Below are 17,411 nucleotides of genomic sequence, written 5' to 3'. Positions count from 1 at the left end.
GAAATATTTAGTTTCTGGGCATTATTAACCTCTTTTTAATAAACGCTAAGGAAATGAAGTGCTAGATTCACAAAACAAGAGGAGGAGGACAAAGCAATCCTGTTATATCCAATAGCCTAGTGTTTAGGGTACACATCTGGGATGTGGGAAACTCAGTTTTGTATCCCTTTCCTAGAGCAAGGACTTAAACTCAAATCTTCCCACTCCTTAACTAATGTCTTTAACCGCCAGACTATTGGCTATTCTGGGTTGTGTGTCTCTCAGACCCTCCTGTTGAAGCCATTCTACTTTGTATAAAATACTTGAATAATCATTGGGCCAGAGAGAGAGAGTGACTGAGAATGATTCTATAGCTATCGTGGGAGACCCAGGTTCAAATCTCTTTGCCAATCATTATATATACAAAGTGGAACAGCTTCAGCAGGAGAGATTGAGAGATCCATCCCAGAATAGCCAATGGACTGGTTGTCAGAGCACTCTCCTTAGAGTGGGAAAGACCTGGTTTAAAATTCCTGCTTCAGAGCAGGGATTTTAACCTTGGTCTCCCTTCCACATTTCAGGTGAGTATCCAAATAACTGGACTATTGGGTCTAAGAGCATCACCACCTCTTCCTCCTCCTGTTTTGTGAATGGAACCTTAGAGCCCTTGTGTTTCTAGCTCAAAAAGAAAAGTGTGAAAGTGAATATAAAATTGTATCAATTTAGTGAAAGACTTATAACTTTTTGCTCTCAGGGTAATACCCTCTTTGATCCAGCTTGGCAACAGAGTCTTCTTCTACACAACGATATTTAGTTCACATTTATTGAAAGTAAAAGACCAAACTGGAACCCAAATAAGTACAAATCCTTTCCGGGGGGTGGGGGAGGTTGAAAAAGTATGCAAAAGATACCTTTTCAAATGATCTAACAATCACCAATTTTATCTTTCTGATTTCTTCCTTCCCCCTCCTGTTGGGTCTATGGCAATGAAGAACAACAGATGGTTATCAGTCAGGAGTAACTAGGGAAACCACAAAACCTGCCCCAATTGCTATGGAGACAGCCATTTGTGTGTTTGGTATGCACTATTCGTTACATCAGTAACTGGGGACAGTAAAATAAGGATGTTGTAAATACCATGAAATTGAAAGGAGACATTGGATGTGGGGGAGGGGAGGAAGGTTTTAATTTTTTAATTGTTATTTAAGTATTGCTTTAAATTGATGTGGTGATTACATAAAATGCTGCTTGGCCCCAAAATAACAAAGCCAGGTAATTTTATTTATAGAGAGAGCAAATATTAGTAACTTTAAACTTCATAGTCTGCAGAATATTTAAAAAAAAACCAACTGATCTGTTACTTAACACCTTGGTAACACAGAATGGGACTGAGAATTGATCACACCTAACCATTTATGCTATGCAGATGAGCTATTTCTGCATAGTGCTTTGACTGTTGCGGGTCTCCAAAACCATACTATCATAAAAAGATGCAATTCTGGAGTAAGACTCAAAATATCAGAGCTGGATTACAGACTGATCACTTTAGCTCTTCCTCCTTATAAACTGCTCCAGCATTTTTACCCCATTCAACCTGTATTTTAATGGTAAAAACAATTTATTTAACCTACACACTTTTTAAATATTATCAGAGATTTTAATTGTTTTGTTGCAATTCTTCAAAGATGAGTAAAATTAAGTGTGAAAAATGGAAATTGATTATAAACAATGTTTTCAAAATTCCCTCTTCTTTTGTTAATACACTTGTTGATTATTGAAACTGAAAGAATTAAAAATGTGTACCTCCGGGCCCCCTCTAGGGAGTTTCTTTATGTATTAAACCCCTCTAAATGCCCAATCCTTCAATTCTTAGGCATGTGATCAATTTTACTTATGTGTGTTGGGCCAATTTTCTTCAAATTATTCATTTGCTTAAGCATCTGCAGGATCAGACCCTAGATTCAAACAGCAAATGTAGACTAGTCTGTTTCTGGTTCTTATGAACAAACTAAGTGCTGCACTATCGGAGTGGATACACTGCAGAGGAAATATATCCAAACAGTTGTTTCCTCTAAAGTTTTAAGAAAAAGTTCCTATGAACAAATCTATCAAAACGAGTATTTTGGAGGAGTGATTATTCTTAATTTTTGGGCTAAATTCCTTGGCAGTGTTCTTAAAAAAAAAAAAAAAAAAAGGTACAGTCAAAGCACCTTCCCACTAAATGTCCGTAAAAAATCTTAGTCTAAAACACAGTAAAATATTTTAATATGAAAATGAATTTGTTGTTGACATTCATTAGCTAACACATGACATGCTTCTGAGATATTAATCTGTCATGTGCATTTGTATTAGTGTAGAGTTCTCTTAAATGAACAACTATTAGGATGTAAAACTATTCTTCCACTTAAGAAACATGTATGCTAAATAGTAATATAAAATACAGGAAATAAAATGTATTAAATGAAAATAACTGCAAAGTATGCGTAATAGTCCTTGTTAAAACAGATTCGTGTTTAAATTTTTAACTAGGCTCCAGACCAGGAATACAAAGTGAAGACATTAATTAAACTAGTATTCTGCCTGTTCTTTGACTAGATCATTTGGATTCTACAACGTCCTGACTAATGTTCTTACATTTAAAAATATCTTCCTATACTGCAAATAAACAAAATATAATAAAACAAAGTGAGAATGTAGCTTGTTTTTTTCAACATGCTTAGTGCTTGATGGTCTCTTTCTTTCTGTACATAGGTTTGTTAGTTGCAGAAAAGGTAGTTCATTCTGTTCCATTTGGTATCTGGTTATAGAACAAAGGAAGTCTTATTTGCAGAATAATTACCAAAGTGATCAATTTAGATTTTTGAATATTAAAGGATTTTTAATGGCAAAAGAAAATCAACATTTTGAAATCTTATTCTTTCTTAGAATGAAATTTGAAATTTAACTCTCACCTTATGGCAGATAATATGCAAATCCAAATATATGAGACAAAGTGTTGCAGTATCATGGGAATTTGGTGCTAGAATTTAGCTCCATCTCTTGGATTAAATAACAGTTGAAATATAAGGATTTAATAGTTATAGGAGTGCAGCATTGTTTCTCAATTTTAACAAAAGATGTTTTATCTTAATTTTGTATTATAAAATGCCAGTTTTAAAGACCAGTAATTATCCGTTAGTCACACAATTTCTTGGTCAATTATAATTTATATTTTCTATGCTTCTTATTGAAAACACTTGAGTAGTAAATGGGTGACATGAAATTATACTATACATAATACCATATTATTATACATATACATGGTGTATGTTCGGTATAGTTAATCCTGCCTCGATGCAGAGGGATAGACTAGTTGTCTCTTTCTTGCCCGATAGTTCTATGGTTTTTTTTTATATCTGCATGAGCAGATTTATTTAAAAAAGGAATATTTCATTTCTTCAGTCAACAATTTACAAGCTTCAAGTGTTCCTGTCTCAAATGTTACCTTTATCTTAAGTAGTTAATACATCTTTTCCTTGATACCCAATTTTACTCTTTTTTTTTTCTGAATTCTTTTGTTATATATATCTGTAGCTGTTGTTATTGTCTAGTGGGAGCTAATTGCCTGTTATAGAAGTTTCAGCTCCCTGAAGCCTCTTGGGTGAAGTCAGAGCAGCAATTTAATCACACATATGTTGCAGGGTTTCCCATGCTTGCTGACGTCAAAGCAAGAGACACTTTTGACAAAGGCCATGGACCCAAGTCCAGTGTCTAATGTATGAAATTAGTCATGAGGGGTTTACCGTTTAAACCTACACAAACACTTTAATTCCTTTTAATGTTAGGGATCCGTCTTAACCTGACAAAAGCCTGGAGGTTCAAAATTAAATCTGGCACTCCTTCCTCGATCCCCCACCCCCTCACCACCTTTGTTTCTAGGTATCACAGTCTACATGATGCATATTTTGTAAGTCTGCTTGCTGTTCAGAGGCTCCAGTAATACCCCAGGAGCGACTGTCAGAGCGGAAAGATGCAGTTTGTTTCCTCTGTTATTTTCTTTCCCAGTTCAAATTGTTAATTTTATCCAAACATATTCCTAAGAATACATTGTATCTCTCCAGCTGTGTGGAAGAAAGACAGGAGGCCATGGATGTGGTTTAATTAGGCTGCAGCTTGATTCACTTATAATGTCCAGCGGTACCAGGCAACATATCGTACAGCTCAGGAAGGAGGGGGTCAGCTTCCCACTGACAAGAGGTAGGAGCCCCAAACCCTTTTCCTTAACCTGTTTAAGGGGGACAGGAAAAGGAGGGGGTTGGCTCCCTGCTGTTGAGATGTAGGAGCCCCAACTCCCCTCCCCCTTACTTAACTTCCTTAAGGAATGCTTTCCTCTAAATCCTTTCCCAATCCATTTTGTCCAATAACTGTATCCCTTCTATATCAAGTACATGCACTGGAAATCCACCACAAGTTTTATGTCGTAAATTTTGACAGTATAACCTAATCCCCTTACTCACCTCACAAGGTCGCAGAACAGCTGTGTGGAAGGTGAAAAAAATGAGCTGGCTTCGACCAATCTGGGGGTAAGGGGAAAATTCCTTCTCAGCCCTGAAAAGAATAGGGAAATCAGCATAATTCCCACAGTGAGTCAAAAGAGAACCCATTTGCCGAGTATATGTTTGGGTAGCCCAGTGGTAAAGAGGTTGCTTGGGACATAAATACCCCCCCTACTCTTCTAGTCAGCATGAAGGACAATGCAGTGACCTTGTCCTAACCTGGCCCCATCTGCTTCCTGCCCTTCCTGTGCATCCCTATGAACTTTCCCATTTCTCCCCATTTGCTATAAGGGAGCTCTGCAGGGGTTAAACCCCCTTTTCTTCCAGCCAGCTATGCAAAGACCCACTTTCATAAAGGTTGCAGTGGGCACATTTTATAGTGCCTTTCATAAGAGGCAAGCCAACCACTTTGCAAGTGTTAGATAAGCCTCAAAACATCCCCATGGGGTCAGTGTTGTATTCATTTCATAGGTGGGGAGAAAGTCAGGTAAAGAGTGACATTCAAAAGATCACACATCATGTGAGTGGCAGAAGAACACCAGAACCCAGGGCTGATGTCCTCCTATCCTTTGCTCTAACCATCAGAGATGCAGCCTTCCTTAGTTACATTATTTTGGTAATAGCGAGGCGAAAAATCTCTTCAACAAATGTCTGAAAACTGACACACAAAACTGTCACATAAAACGGATGCCATTTTTACACTTACCTGAAAGATAGTAATAGCTGACAAATGAATATGTAGTTCCTTTATGTGCATGTCTGAACACTACGTTCAGATCTAAGTGGTAAGTGGAGACAGTTGTGCTACAATGTGTAACTCAGAGAAATGTAGTCCTGCGTCCGCTATTTTTTTTTCTCTGACTCTTCAGTTTTTCCGAGTATGATGTAGCTTTTCTCAGATCCTGATTTTTTTCTTTAGAAGCACAAGTTGTCCATTTTGAGTATCACGGCATATGATTTGTTTCCCCAGTCTTACAAACAAGCACACGATTAAATTTAAGATGGTGATTAATCCTGTTGTCTTCAGAGGGATAATTTGCATGCTTAAAAGTAAGCCCATGCATAAGTGTTTGCAGGTGGGGCCTTAATCATTTACAGAACTAAGACTAAAACTCAGGTGACACTGGCCTCCTATTGCGTTCTCTAAATGCTTAACCTGGCTGTCTTTCAGACATCGTGCTCCTGTAGCTTATTTGTTAGGAAGCTGAAATTAGTCCTAAAGGGCAGGGTATAACTAATGCAAAATGAGATCTCTCTAAAAAGCTTAATAATTTGGGGCCCAATCCTATGAATATACTAGCTCTGCAAAGCATGTAGTGCTTATCTTACTACTGTGAATAGTCCCGTTGATTAATAGACCCCTCAAGCATTAAGCTTGGTAATTATTGTTGGCAGTATTGGGCCCACAGAGAGCTGTATATGATTTATTAAATAAATTTTTACCATAAAATCCAAGCAACAGAACAGCATTCTTAAAAAAAAATATCTTACGCTGTTTAAGTAGACTTATATGACTAACAGAAGGCTTTCTGATGTTGAATACATATATTAATCACTCTGGGCTTATTTACTTAGATCTTAGCATATTTGACAATAAAGTAGATAGCATCTCGTACTTCATTTAAAACTGGGCAACACAACCTAATGAGTTTGAAAAGAAAAAAATGGGCGATACCCATATTCACCTAATCGCTGGCTTTTGCTTTTTCTTTAACATCAAATGCAAAGCACATGTGAATTAGATTAATAATGTACATGAGGAAGCAAGTTGCAATATAAAGTTCTTAAATACGCACACAACAGCTATCATGTGTTTTACTCTATTTTTAATGCTTGTTACAGCAATCTTGACACCTAAATTATGACTTAAACACTGTTCCAGTAAAGTGACATATGTTAACGTTTCAGAAACCACCAGTAAATAAAAATCCAAAAAGTAGTCCCTCAGTAACATCATCCGTCTACTCCCAAAAGATGCAGTGTGTGTGTGTGTGTGTGTGAGAGAGAGAGAGAGAGAGAGAGAGAGAGAGAGAGAGAGAGATCCCCTTTAGATTATGTTACATCTTTTGGTTCAGCATGAGGGATGCTGCGCAAAGATTTGCCAAATTCATCATGTTTTGTTAAGTTATGAGATTCGTGACAAACTTAAACTGGGTTTATGTTTGTAAGCTGTTTGGTAGCCTTGATAATCAGTATGATTTTTCATACACTTAAAATCATAAAAAGCTTGGAGTTTACTGAACCTGATCTTTTACGATGGTACCACATCAGCTTGGATAGATGACATTTGGGCTTTAGATATATACATACTCAGCATAATGTATATCAGTAGGCTCAATTTGTACCTATGTGGTCATTCATGAAGATTCAAAATCAATGCTACAATCATTTAGAACTTTAAAGTAACACATGCTTTCTACCTAAAAATATGCCTACTATCTTTTTTATTGTATTGTAGTTATTATTGTGTCTAGTTGATGGTTTATTTCTACTTTCACTTGAAGGTTGCTGGGGCAATACATGGTTTCTTAAATGTCTGTACAATGCAGAGTACAGAGGATGATGATTTTTCTACCACACCTCATTATCATATCTGTACTGGTGCGTGTGTATATGTACACTGTGCATATAATAGTTATAATAATTTTGCTTAATATGCAGTTGCATCTATAAACCCCCAAAAGATCATAGCCCTATTGCACTAAGTACTATACAGACATTCAGAACAGACAGTCCCGCCAACATTGTGGTCTGGGCAAAGGACCACACAGAACAAGGGGTGTGTATTCATGTCTTTTGCAATGTCTGTATTGTAGTCAAATGTGTGTATAGTTATACAGTATCATATAATATGGATTTTTTTTGCAGCGTAATGTAAATTATCAGATACATAAGGACTTAAATCCTTAAATTGTATATTCTGATTCAAGCACATGGAGCAGGAAAAAATAATTTTTTAGTTGAAATGCACACGTATGCATATGTACCCATATGTTCCCAAATACTGTAAAATATATTTAAACATGGATATCTTGGTAAAATAAATGTGAAAAAAATCAATCTTAGGTGTATTAAATTACACTTGTTTCATAGCAAAGTACTACATTATTAAGACTGTAATTTTGTGTGTTTGTGTGCGTGCGCACACACACACAATTTCTTGAATCTTTTCTATCAATGGATTTCTCTCACTGATACAGTTAGGCAGAACCTGTATTTAGTGAAAAATCTTTCAGTAGAATGGCCAACCAGATGGGACCAGTAACAATGGAGAGAAGCCTCAAACACTACAGACATGTGGTGCTTAGAATAATAAAAAGACTATAAAATTAGATTAGTTGAGTCTAATTTGGAATTGGTATATTCCCCACGCACTCTTGCAGCTCTTGGGCAGATAAAGCCTTGAGATTTAGTACTTTCAGGACAGAGGACTGCAACTTCCAGTAAAAGAAAAAAAGGCATTCTGGGAGGTCGCAGAGGGCAGTGCAGTGACCTCCAATGATTTACAGGCCTTTAGCTTAATGAAATTGTTTCAGTGACATGACGGTAAAAGCTCATAATGGATTGGATGCCCTAATGTAATGAAATTACTCCCTTCTGCCTTAAAAAAAAAAAGAAAGAAAGAAAGAAAAAAAAAGCGCAATTAATATTTACTGAGACCTGACAGGCTTCAGTGTGCTGTACTGTGCAGTTCTTTCAGACAGTCAGTGAGAAGAGACAGAGCAGCGTGGCAGGCTATGAGCAAGCCTCCTCCTGGGGGACGAGCAAAGACTGCAAGGGGGTGGAGGGACACCTCAGTGACAGGAAAGATTGGAACCCGGTGTTTTAAGGCAGCTTAGTTACCCAGCAAACCTTCATACTTTCCCTTCCTTCCTGCAGGCAACTGGACAACAACCAGATCAGCTGCATTGAAGATGGAGCCTTCAGAGCCCTGCGTGACTTGGAGATTCTGTGAGTTGACTTTGTGATTTCTTTTGTGTGTCCGTGTGTGTTTGTCTTTCTTTATGCTGCAGTGCTGACTAAATGTACAGGTTGGTGGGGTTTTTTTGGTCTCCTTACTCTGGCCAAAGTGTTATAACCAGCAAAGTGAAATGTCTCACCTCCCCTAAATGGGAATTACTGCTAATTAGACTACAAAAGAGGACTTCTGTGCTGATGCTCCTGAGGAGCATAGAAATTGCCATATTTGTTGCTGTGTGAAACAGATGGGGTTCAATAACATCCAGAACCCATGTAATGTACAGTATGTACAGCCAGAAACCTATTATATATGTGTAATGTGGAGTAGAGGCTGGGTAACAGGTTTGGAGACAAGAATATTTAGAGGTATCTCACAATTGATCTAGACAGAAAGGGTGTTTAAAATAAAATATAAAATAAAAAGGGGGGAGGCTGTAGAGGACTTTGCCATGTTTGCTCACAACATTAGCTTATGGGGAAGGTCCCAGTCTGAGAACCAGAATCATGCCAAGGTTTGTTCTTTTAAAGCTACAGCACAACAATACCACAGTCTTTAATGTTTTCCCAACCTTTGGTAAAGTGCATCCTTTGAATGGTTTTAGTGAAATAGCGGAATGACAATAAGCAGAATACTACTACCTTTTAAATTAGATTCAACAATGAAGCCTGATTTTGAGCTACAAACATACAAACTATGTTTATGCGTGCCTTTAATTTTTTTTTGTAAAATTGGATATTACATAGAGTTAAGTATCTAGGCATAGAATAATTTGACTAGTGCTAACGTAGTTACTTTATCTGAGCAATAACGCATTTTCTAGTGTACTGCTTAATTAAACAAATGGGGGCAAAGACTTCTCTGTGGTTGGAAAATTAATTCTTCCAAACTAAGAGCATTAACACTTCTGAAGATGTGTAACTCTTTGGCGCAAAAGAAAAGATAAGCAAAAAAAAAAAAAGAAAACCAAACCCTTTAGCACCTGAAGTGGCAGTAAGAATGGTCCAATGCAGTAACTATATGCAGTGAATTACAGCAGAGAAGGCCCCATCCAGCCTACCAGAAAAGGTTTTGCTTAGCTAGATGACAGCAAACAGTGGAATATTGGTTGGTTAAACTGTGCACGTGCCTAGGGGAGGCAAATTAAACTGGAGATGAATCAACATAGAGCCTTTTGAATTACGAGGACAGGCACACAAAAGGACAGTATATGGAGAGCCTATAATAATAACCAAACTCCTCACAATTCAAGTGTGGAGTTTGAATAGGGGGTTCTTGCCCTATCCTGCTCACTCTAAAACCAATGGGAGTCTTTCCATCAACTTGAGTAGAAGCAGGATCAGACTCTAAATGACTTAAGACTAGTTTCCATGGTTGGTTGTCTAGGATAGTCATTTTAGATACTTATTGTCTTTGTCTATCAAGTTTTGAAGCCATGATGTATAATAAACATGTTGTGATTGACCTAATACTGTTTATCTCTTGTGCTGAGCTCACATTAGGTATTAGAAGGATCTCCTAGCTGGAAACTTGTTTTGTGAAGAATACAGTTAGAAAGACAGAACCTTTTTTTGAATTAATAGCATTTGTTAGAAAAGGTAATGACTTCCCACAATAACATTTTCCTTCTCTGCCAGATTGAAAGGATTATTGTGATTTTTTTTAAGTCATCACCAGCAACCATAATCATGATCCAGTTTTACACAAAGAATAAGTTCAATTCTAATATTTTTCTGATGACATATATTTTCTTTGTCCAAGAATGATGCATAAGACATCCGCTGATGCTAGATTGTGCTATTACTTTCAACAAAGTATGTTGACTAGCAAATTACATGATATTTGTACTATAATATTCTAATAACTGTAGGCTCTGCGATCGTTTTTAGCAACATATATCTCTTCCCCATTATTATCAGAGCTGATCAAAAGTTGAATTAGTTTATCTACCTATCTATCTGTCTATAATGGCCTGATTCTAAACCATCCCCAAATCAATATAATTGCTGAGGTGGAGAATCTGTTCTAACCTGCTCTGTGTTTAGAATTGGCCATAAGCAATTATTCTTTGCAGTTTTAATTTTCAGCGTAGGCATGCTTTTATGGGAGAAATCAGTCTTAATTCTATGAGATGAGAAAATAGGTTGGCGCTAACTAATTCTTAAGATATCTATCTTACAGGCACAAAATCCTCCGTATTATGTTGCATCCCCAGTTTGAAATTTTTATTTAAGCTCTTCAAAGCAATTTTGAACACGTCAAGTCAATTAAACAAAACAAATGGCTTAACTTCCCAAGAGATGTCTCACCTTCATCCTAAATATTGTTACAAAGAGTCAAAGATCAAAAAGTTATCAATACTTAGAAAGAATGTTAACAATGGAACCAGAAGAACATCAAGTGACCACTCCCTAGTGCAGTCACCACTACATAATTGTATGCAAATATGTTCTAACCTATAATCCATCACATAATGGAGACATGGTAATTTTGACAAATACTGTTCACTAGAGCAATTTGCAGTGATACCAAATGATACCAGTGATGCAGCCTGGTTCATTTTTATTTTTCTCACAAACTAAAATATTTCAGTCTTTCTCAAAATGTACAGATTTGTTTACATGGTAAATTCTTGCCTGAATTATAAACACTTTGGGAGCAGAGGCCATGTGCTTTTGCAGGTTGCTTAACATATCTAGCCCATTCGTAGTGCTATACAGAAAATAAATTACTATGCTAAATTTTAGCAGTTCCATCTCTTTATTGCATTTGCTTCCCAAATTGAAACTCATCAGAGGAGAAGAGGAATTTGATGAGCTTCTCCAAGTAGATTTAGGAAGTGGAAGGGATATTATTCAATTGTCCCTGAGAATAGAGAGCCCCATGATATGATTTTTTGGGGGTTATTGGTTCTCAGAGAGAGGTTCTGATGCTTGTATAAGAGCCTATTTAACATCAGTTAACATCTGCCATTAGTAAACTTGTCATTAAACTCTTTTCATTAATAAACTAGCACCAAACAGGGCAGAGTGAAGTTTAAAATTGGGCCGTCACAGCAATTAATTGCACTACCCAATATACATGTTTATACGGTATTGTGCTAATGGCTGGGATAACTGTATCTCAGTTAAGGAATGTGATTGTATATACTGGGATGCTTACAGACTTCTGATTGGCACATATAGTAGTGTGCCCTTCAGACTTTGTGGCATAAATTGCCAAGTTGCATTGCTGTTACTGTGCCCTGTGCCAGTTTATAAGTATGAATCACTGTTTGTTGCACGTGGCTTTTGTTGGCTCTCCAAAAGCCTTACTAATAATGTGCCAGCATAGTGGTTTGAAGTAAAATAGAAATATATCAGAGTGGCTGGATTGTTGTTGTTAAGACACAATAGTACAGGACGCTTCATATATTAGCTCTACAATTAGATAAAATTTAGGAAGACTTAAAAGTGAATTTTACAATTTAAGCCTCAAAGGAGGGTGCATCTTATGAGTAAAATAATAATAAAATATAAAACTGATATGCATTTGTAAAGTGAAAACACTGCAAAATTGATGTGAATTTCCCATCGAACAAAAAGTATGATTTCTTCTAAACTGGTTTTCTTTATTTTCTGTTCTACTCCACTGAGTCCTTAGCTTATAATGCCAGATATCACCATACGACATAACGGCACTGTTCAGAAATATTTATTAGATTATTAAACTGAACCAGCTTAGCTGTCGACAGGCTAGGAGTCATAAAAAACAAAACAAACCTCAACATCCTCCAATCCATATCCCAGGAGTCCAACACTTTTTAGTTGGTGCCATTTTTATCCTTATTTGTAAAGGTGTTAGCAGACATCTTGATTAGCCAATTTATCCGAAAAATATTGAATAGATGACACAAGTATTTCAACATTCAGAATTTCATCTTCATTCCTGTGGGACATCCTTTCAACAGGAATGAATGTCAGGGTGAGTTCAGTATGTCCAGCCAAACTGGACAAGCTAATATGAATATTAGCTGGGTGTTTGTGCTATCATCATCAGCAATGAAATGATTAAAATCTTGAGATTTTTGAGGATCCGGTTACTTGAAATAGCTTTGGAAATTGGAGCTTGAAAACTTTCTGGATGTTGCAGATTTCACAATATAGAAAGGAAAAGAAAGACCACAGCATATTTTTCAATTCAGTTCACATTACCAAGAGTTTTCCCAAAGAAAACTGTGCTAAGAGTGTCATTTCAAACACACTGTTCTCACTGTGCAGTTCTAATAATCCACAGTTTTGCTCTTGGTACATTGTTAATAGTGTTAATTACTGTTATAACTACTCATTCATCTTATGCCTCTCATCCTGGGTTCTGAGACTTTCCAAGCTATGGACTAAACCTTCCAATCCTTTTGCCATGAGTAGTCCTACTTGTGTGAATAATCTTGTTTAAATTAATGGACAACAAACTGTGTATAGAGGCATTCAGTATTAAAAGACATTTAGGGTGGAATACATCCACAGTATACTCACAAAGTTTGAAAAAATCCCAACCCTAGCAGCCAGATTTTTAAAGCAAACCTAAATCATGCCTGAAATTCTAATACGTGAATTGAGCACTAAAAACTAAACTCAGAACCTCAGTTCTAGTCATTAGCTTGTAAGTGTCTGAAAAGTAGGTGTTGATCTGAAAAAGAAACTATGAAAAATATTTTCTAGGTCCCAAAGCTTAAACCTAGCAAAAAGTGCTCAGGGCTATCAAATAAATAAACACAATTTGAAAATGAAAATTCAAAAAAAGGGGTAATGGAGTTTGAACTTGTCTTCTTTCTGACTCAGATTATGAACTGGAACCTGGTATCTCAAAAAGTATTCATTATAAAGACTATGAAATATGGAGATCTCAATATGATCCAAATCATGCACTTGGCTTTTTAAAATTTGCTTTAGATGGAAGCTTGTATTCTGGAGAACACATCAGAGTCTACTAGAACAGTTTAAATTCGGATAGTATGTTTCCCTTGGACTACGTGTAAACCACACATTGACAAGCAACGAAACTTTCACAAGCAGAATGGAGATATATTATTGTGGTGTCTTAGTCAGACTTTCTTCTTCAATCCATTTCTGTTGCCACTGATTGTGTTGAGAATTCAACAGCTTTACCTTGAGTTACAAGTTACCATGGGTAATATTCCAACATGTAAAATAACACGGTATTCCACAATAACTTGGTAAATAACTTTTGCCTCTTATGACAGTGAACTCTCAGATGTATGATTATAATTCACAGTGAATGCATTTTCAGATGAACAAACTTGAAACATTTTTGTGAACATGAATCAGGGTCTTCAGATATAGCATAACTTTAATTTTTCTTCCAGTTTTCTTCTGTTTACAGTCTTGCTGCTTACAATTACACACACACACACACACAATTACTCACATGTGTGTGTGTGTGTGTGTGTGTGTGTATACACACAGAGAGCCAATTTTACTTATTTACAAAATGCTTTGCCAGGCATATCTCAGCATTTTATTTGCTTCAGCTATCTTGAAAGCCTGAAAATGCCATGAGAATGATTTCTTGCTCTATTTTTTCTGCAAATTACGATCAGTTCTGGTAATCAAGTTTAAATTTGAACTGTGTGAGGTGCATTCTTAACTGCTACAGTGCACTCAGAATATTGTAGTGGGAACTAGATTTCACAATAAATTATGTGTATAACTCTTGTTTTAGTCATTCATGCTTGTGTGCAGTTGAATTAAAATAACAAATAAATGGAAAATAATACAGTTAGGCTCGTAATGAATTTGGGTTAAAAATCTATTAAACTTCTTGACTAGTAATTGTGCACATAAGACACGTGATGAAAACAAACATTCAAAAGGAATTACTAGTGACAAGGTGTGGGTAATCAGACTATACGGTTTAGTCCCATTGCATGAAACCCAAAATAATTTGGAATGCAAGCTTTTTCTAACAGTATCACCAGGCTTCTATCCCCCGCCACCCCCAAGTTATGACAGGAAGCTACTATCTCAGGACAGCCAGAGATGAAACAAATGTAGACTTGGCTATGGTGAAGTACCACTGCCCCAGTGTATAGAGGTATCACTGGACAGGTGTCTAGTTCCTCTTTTCTCTACTTCATTAGCTATCTGACCTACTCCAGTGATAAGCATTACGAGAATGCCCAGTAACTGTCCTTCCCCATCAGTTTCTGTCTCACTGTAGATCTCTACAGTGAAGGAGTGACCAGCGGTCCCAAAGAGCATGGCTGCTGTTGCACTTTCCATTAGAGGAATCAGATTGGAGATAAGAGGAACAGGAAATCTGTGCAGTAGAGGACTTTCTCTCCAGTCTTGGGAACTTTCTGAAATATACTGAAACCCTGATGTGTGCGATTAGCATGTTGTATCAATTGGAAATGAAGAATTCTGCACCGGGAAGGCAGGCTGGGGTGTGTGGAATGTTTTAATGTTTAATAAGGACTGTTATTCGATGAAATTTTTCAGTGAGACATCTACTGTCATTGCTAACAGTATGGAAATGAAATGTGAGATAACCTTGGCTGTATAACATATTTCAAAAATGTGAGGTTGGAAGTACAGTGTACGGTGAAAGGAACAGTATCCAGATGGCACCAAGGTGACAGGTTTTATATCAAGACCAACAGAAACAAAATAAGAAAGAGGAAGAGAGGCTCTCTGCAAGAGTCTTTGACGCCTGTTATGGTCTTAATGCTAGTTGCTTTATGGATGGGTTCAGTGTATTCACATAAGTACTTTAACTAGTAATTTTGTTAGACCTATTAGTATTAGTATTCTAGCCATATCCATGAAAAATCAATATTGATGCCTAACTATATCCTATATCTACAGAAGATGGATTTGACTTACTGAAGTATATTTGAATGCTGTGCTCATTTCCCGCCTACCCCCACTGTCATGGTGTTTTTATCGCCTTTAAACTAATAATACCCAGGAGCCCTTAGGGATGCAGAACACATCAAGATAAGAGCAGTGCCAATTTGGAACTATTATATTCATGAATCAAGAACAAAATACATTTCTGAGAGGGACTTGTTTTTATGACCTGCCAGGGACTTCTGCCAGACTCGCTTTCCCATGATATTAGTTTTTTCGTTTGCAGGCTCTGTTCATCTTGTAACTACTTTGCTACTCCTTCCTCCCCTCTGTCTGATATAGTATTTCCATCAGTTGTATAGGAAACATAGGGCAAGCTTTTAACTGACTGTCAGTCTTGATGTAAGTGACCAATTTATCACTGAATACTCCCAGCTGTGTTTCTTTCATTCATTTGAATTGGACTATGCAGTTCAACATCTTAGCTAATGTATAGTTGAGGGAGAGTGGTGGTGAGAGTGAGCTGGCTGAAGCTCCACCCAGATGACACTGAGGTGGTGTTGGGGGAAGTAGCTAAGGAAGGTAAAATATGAATCCCTTAGTGAAGGGAGTGGATCTGCTGTTAGTTACCAGAACTCCCAGCTGTGACTCCCAGCTGTTGTTGGATGATCATGTCACAGCAGTAACCCAGTCAGTTGTTTACCATCTGTGTGGCCAACAGGTCGCAACTTCTCCGTTCTGATGCAGACTTTGCTACTGTTGTTCAAGCCTTTGACTCCTCAAGATTAGGTTGTTGCAACATGCTCAACATAGCATTTGCCATAAAACCTTTTAAAAACTGAAGACGGTGCAGAATGCAGCAGCACTCGCTGAGTGGCACATGTGGCTGGGAGTGCATTACTCCACTGTTCTGGGATCAATGCTGGTTTCCTATCAGTTTCCAGGTGCTGTTTAAGGTGTTGGTCATGACCTATAAAGTTCTAAATGGCCTGGAATCTTCTTTTTGTCATTCTCCATCTGCCATACTGCCACAGCTGCGGACAGTACAAGTGCTTGACCTGGATCCCAGTCATTATAAGAGATAGAGTGCTGCTGGCACCTCTTTGAGAGCTCTGGGACTAAGGCACTCATTCCCCCATTTAGTCCATAATAACCCTGATTCTTCTCAAATTAGACTCTCTTGAGTTTAAATTTTGAATATGGTGGAAAAGAATGTATCTAGGATGCTCCCTGTAGCAGAGTTGTGGGTCCAGCGCACCATCTACCATGCCAAATATTTAACTTTAAACTGTAGCTGCTGAGATTCTGAAGTCTGTATGATGTTTGACATTAAAGCTTCCAAAAATTTCCAGATAGGCCAATAATTTTCCATCTCCAGCCAATTGGTGATTGAAATGGTAACATATGGACATTTAAGAAATTAATTTGTAGATAGAAATTGTGCTTGCAAATCAGGTACATTTGTGCCTGAAAAAGGCCTCTCCAATTAATTGATTGGCACAAAATTGCAAGTGCAGAATTCTAGGCTGCTTTTGATCTAAAAGACAGCAATCCCAGATTTGTCTATTGTTTAATTTTGTACTTGTATATAAATATCTGTTTAGCATAAATAGATCTAAAAATATATTTGTATAATATATTCACATGCACACAAGAAATTCAGAGGAAAAACAGAATTTTTAATGAGACAATCACACATATGTTATGATAGGTTACAGAAAGGAAAATGCTCAGTTCTTTAATTTGCATGTGCTGTTTTGTTTATTAAAAGAAAGGAAGGTGAAAGAGGATTTGTTAAGGATGGAAGCATGACCCTTAATTTTAAAATAACATTGTCACAAACTTAATTATGGTAGAACACTTTTTTTGTAATTTTCAGCCTTAGTAAAGGAAGGAAACACATCAAAACATGATAAATTAATATTACACCTCTACCCCGATATAACACGTCCCAAAATAACACAAATTCAGATATAATGTAAAGCAGCGCTCTGGGGGGGTGCAGGGCTGCGCGCTCTGGCAGATCAAAGCAAGTTCAATATAACGCGGTTTCATCTATACTGCGGTAAGATTTTTTGACTCCCGAGG

The 17,411-nt window shown here is 37.1% G+C and overlaps 1 protein-coding gene across 1 annotated transcript in view; it reads left to right on the top strand.

Moving 5' to 3' along the window:
* The window catches only part of SLIT3 (slit guidance ligand 3), an 811,508-nt gene that overhangs the window by 461,933 nt on the left and 332,164 nt on the right, over positions 1–17,411 (top strand). The window contains exon 6 of the mRNA XM_030572932.1: positions 8,394–8,465. Within this exon, the coding sequence (XP_030428792.1) occupies positions 8,394–8,465 (72 nt within the window). The remainder of the gene's footprint in view (positions 1–8,393; positions 8,466–17,411) is intronic.

This window comes from Gopherus evgoodei, chromosome 8, assembly GCF_007399415.2.
Source record: "Gopherus evgoodei ecotype Sinaloan lineage chromosome 8, rGopEvg1_v1.p, whole genome shotgun sequence".
NCBI classification, from domain to species: domain Eukaryota; kingdom Metazoa; phylum Chordata; order Testudines; family Testudinidae; genus Gopherus; species Gopherus evgoodei.
Note: the sequence above shows the minus strand (reverse complement) of the source record. Positions and strands in the feature narration are given on the sequence as shown.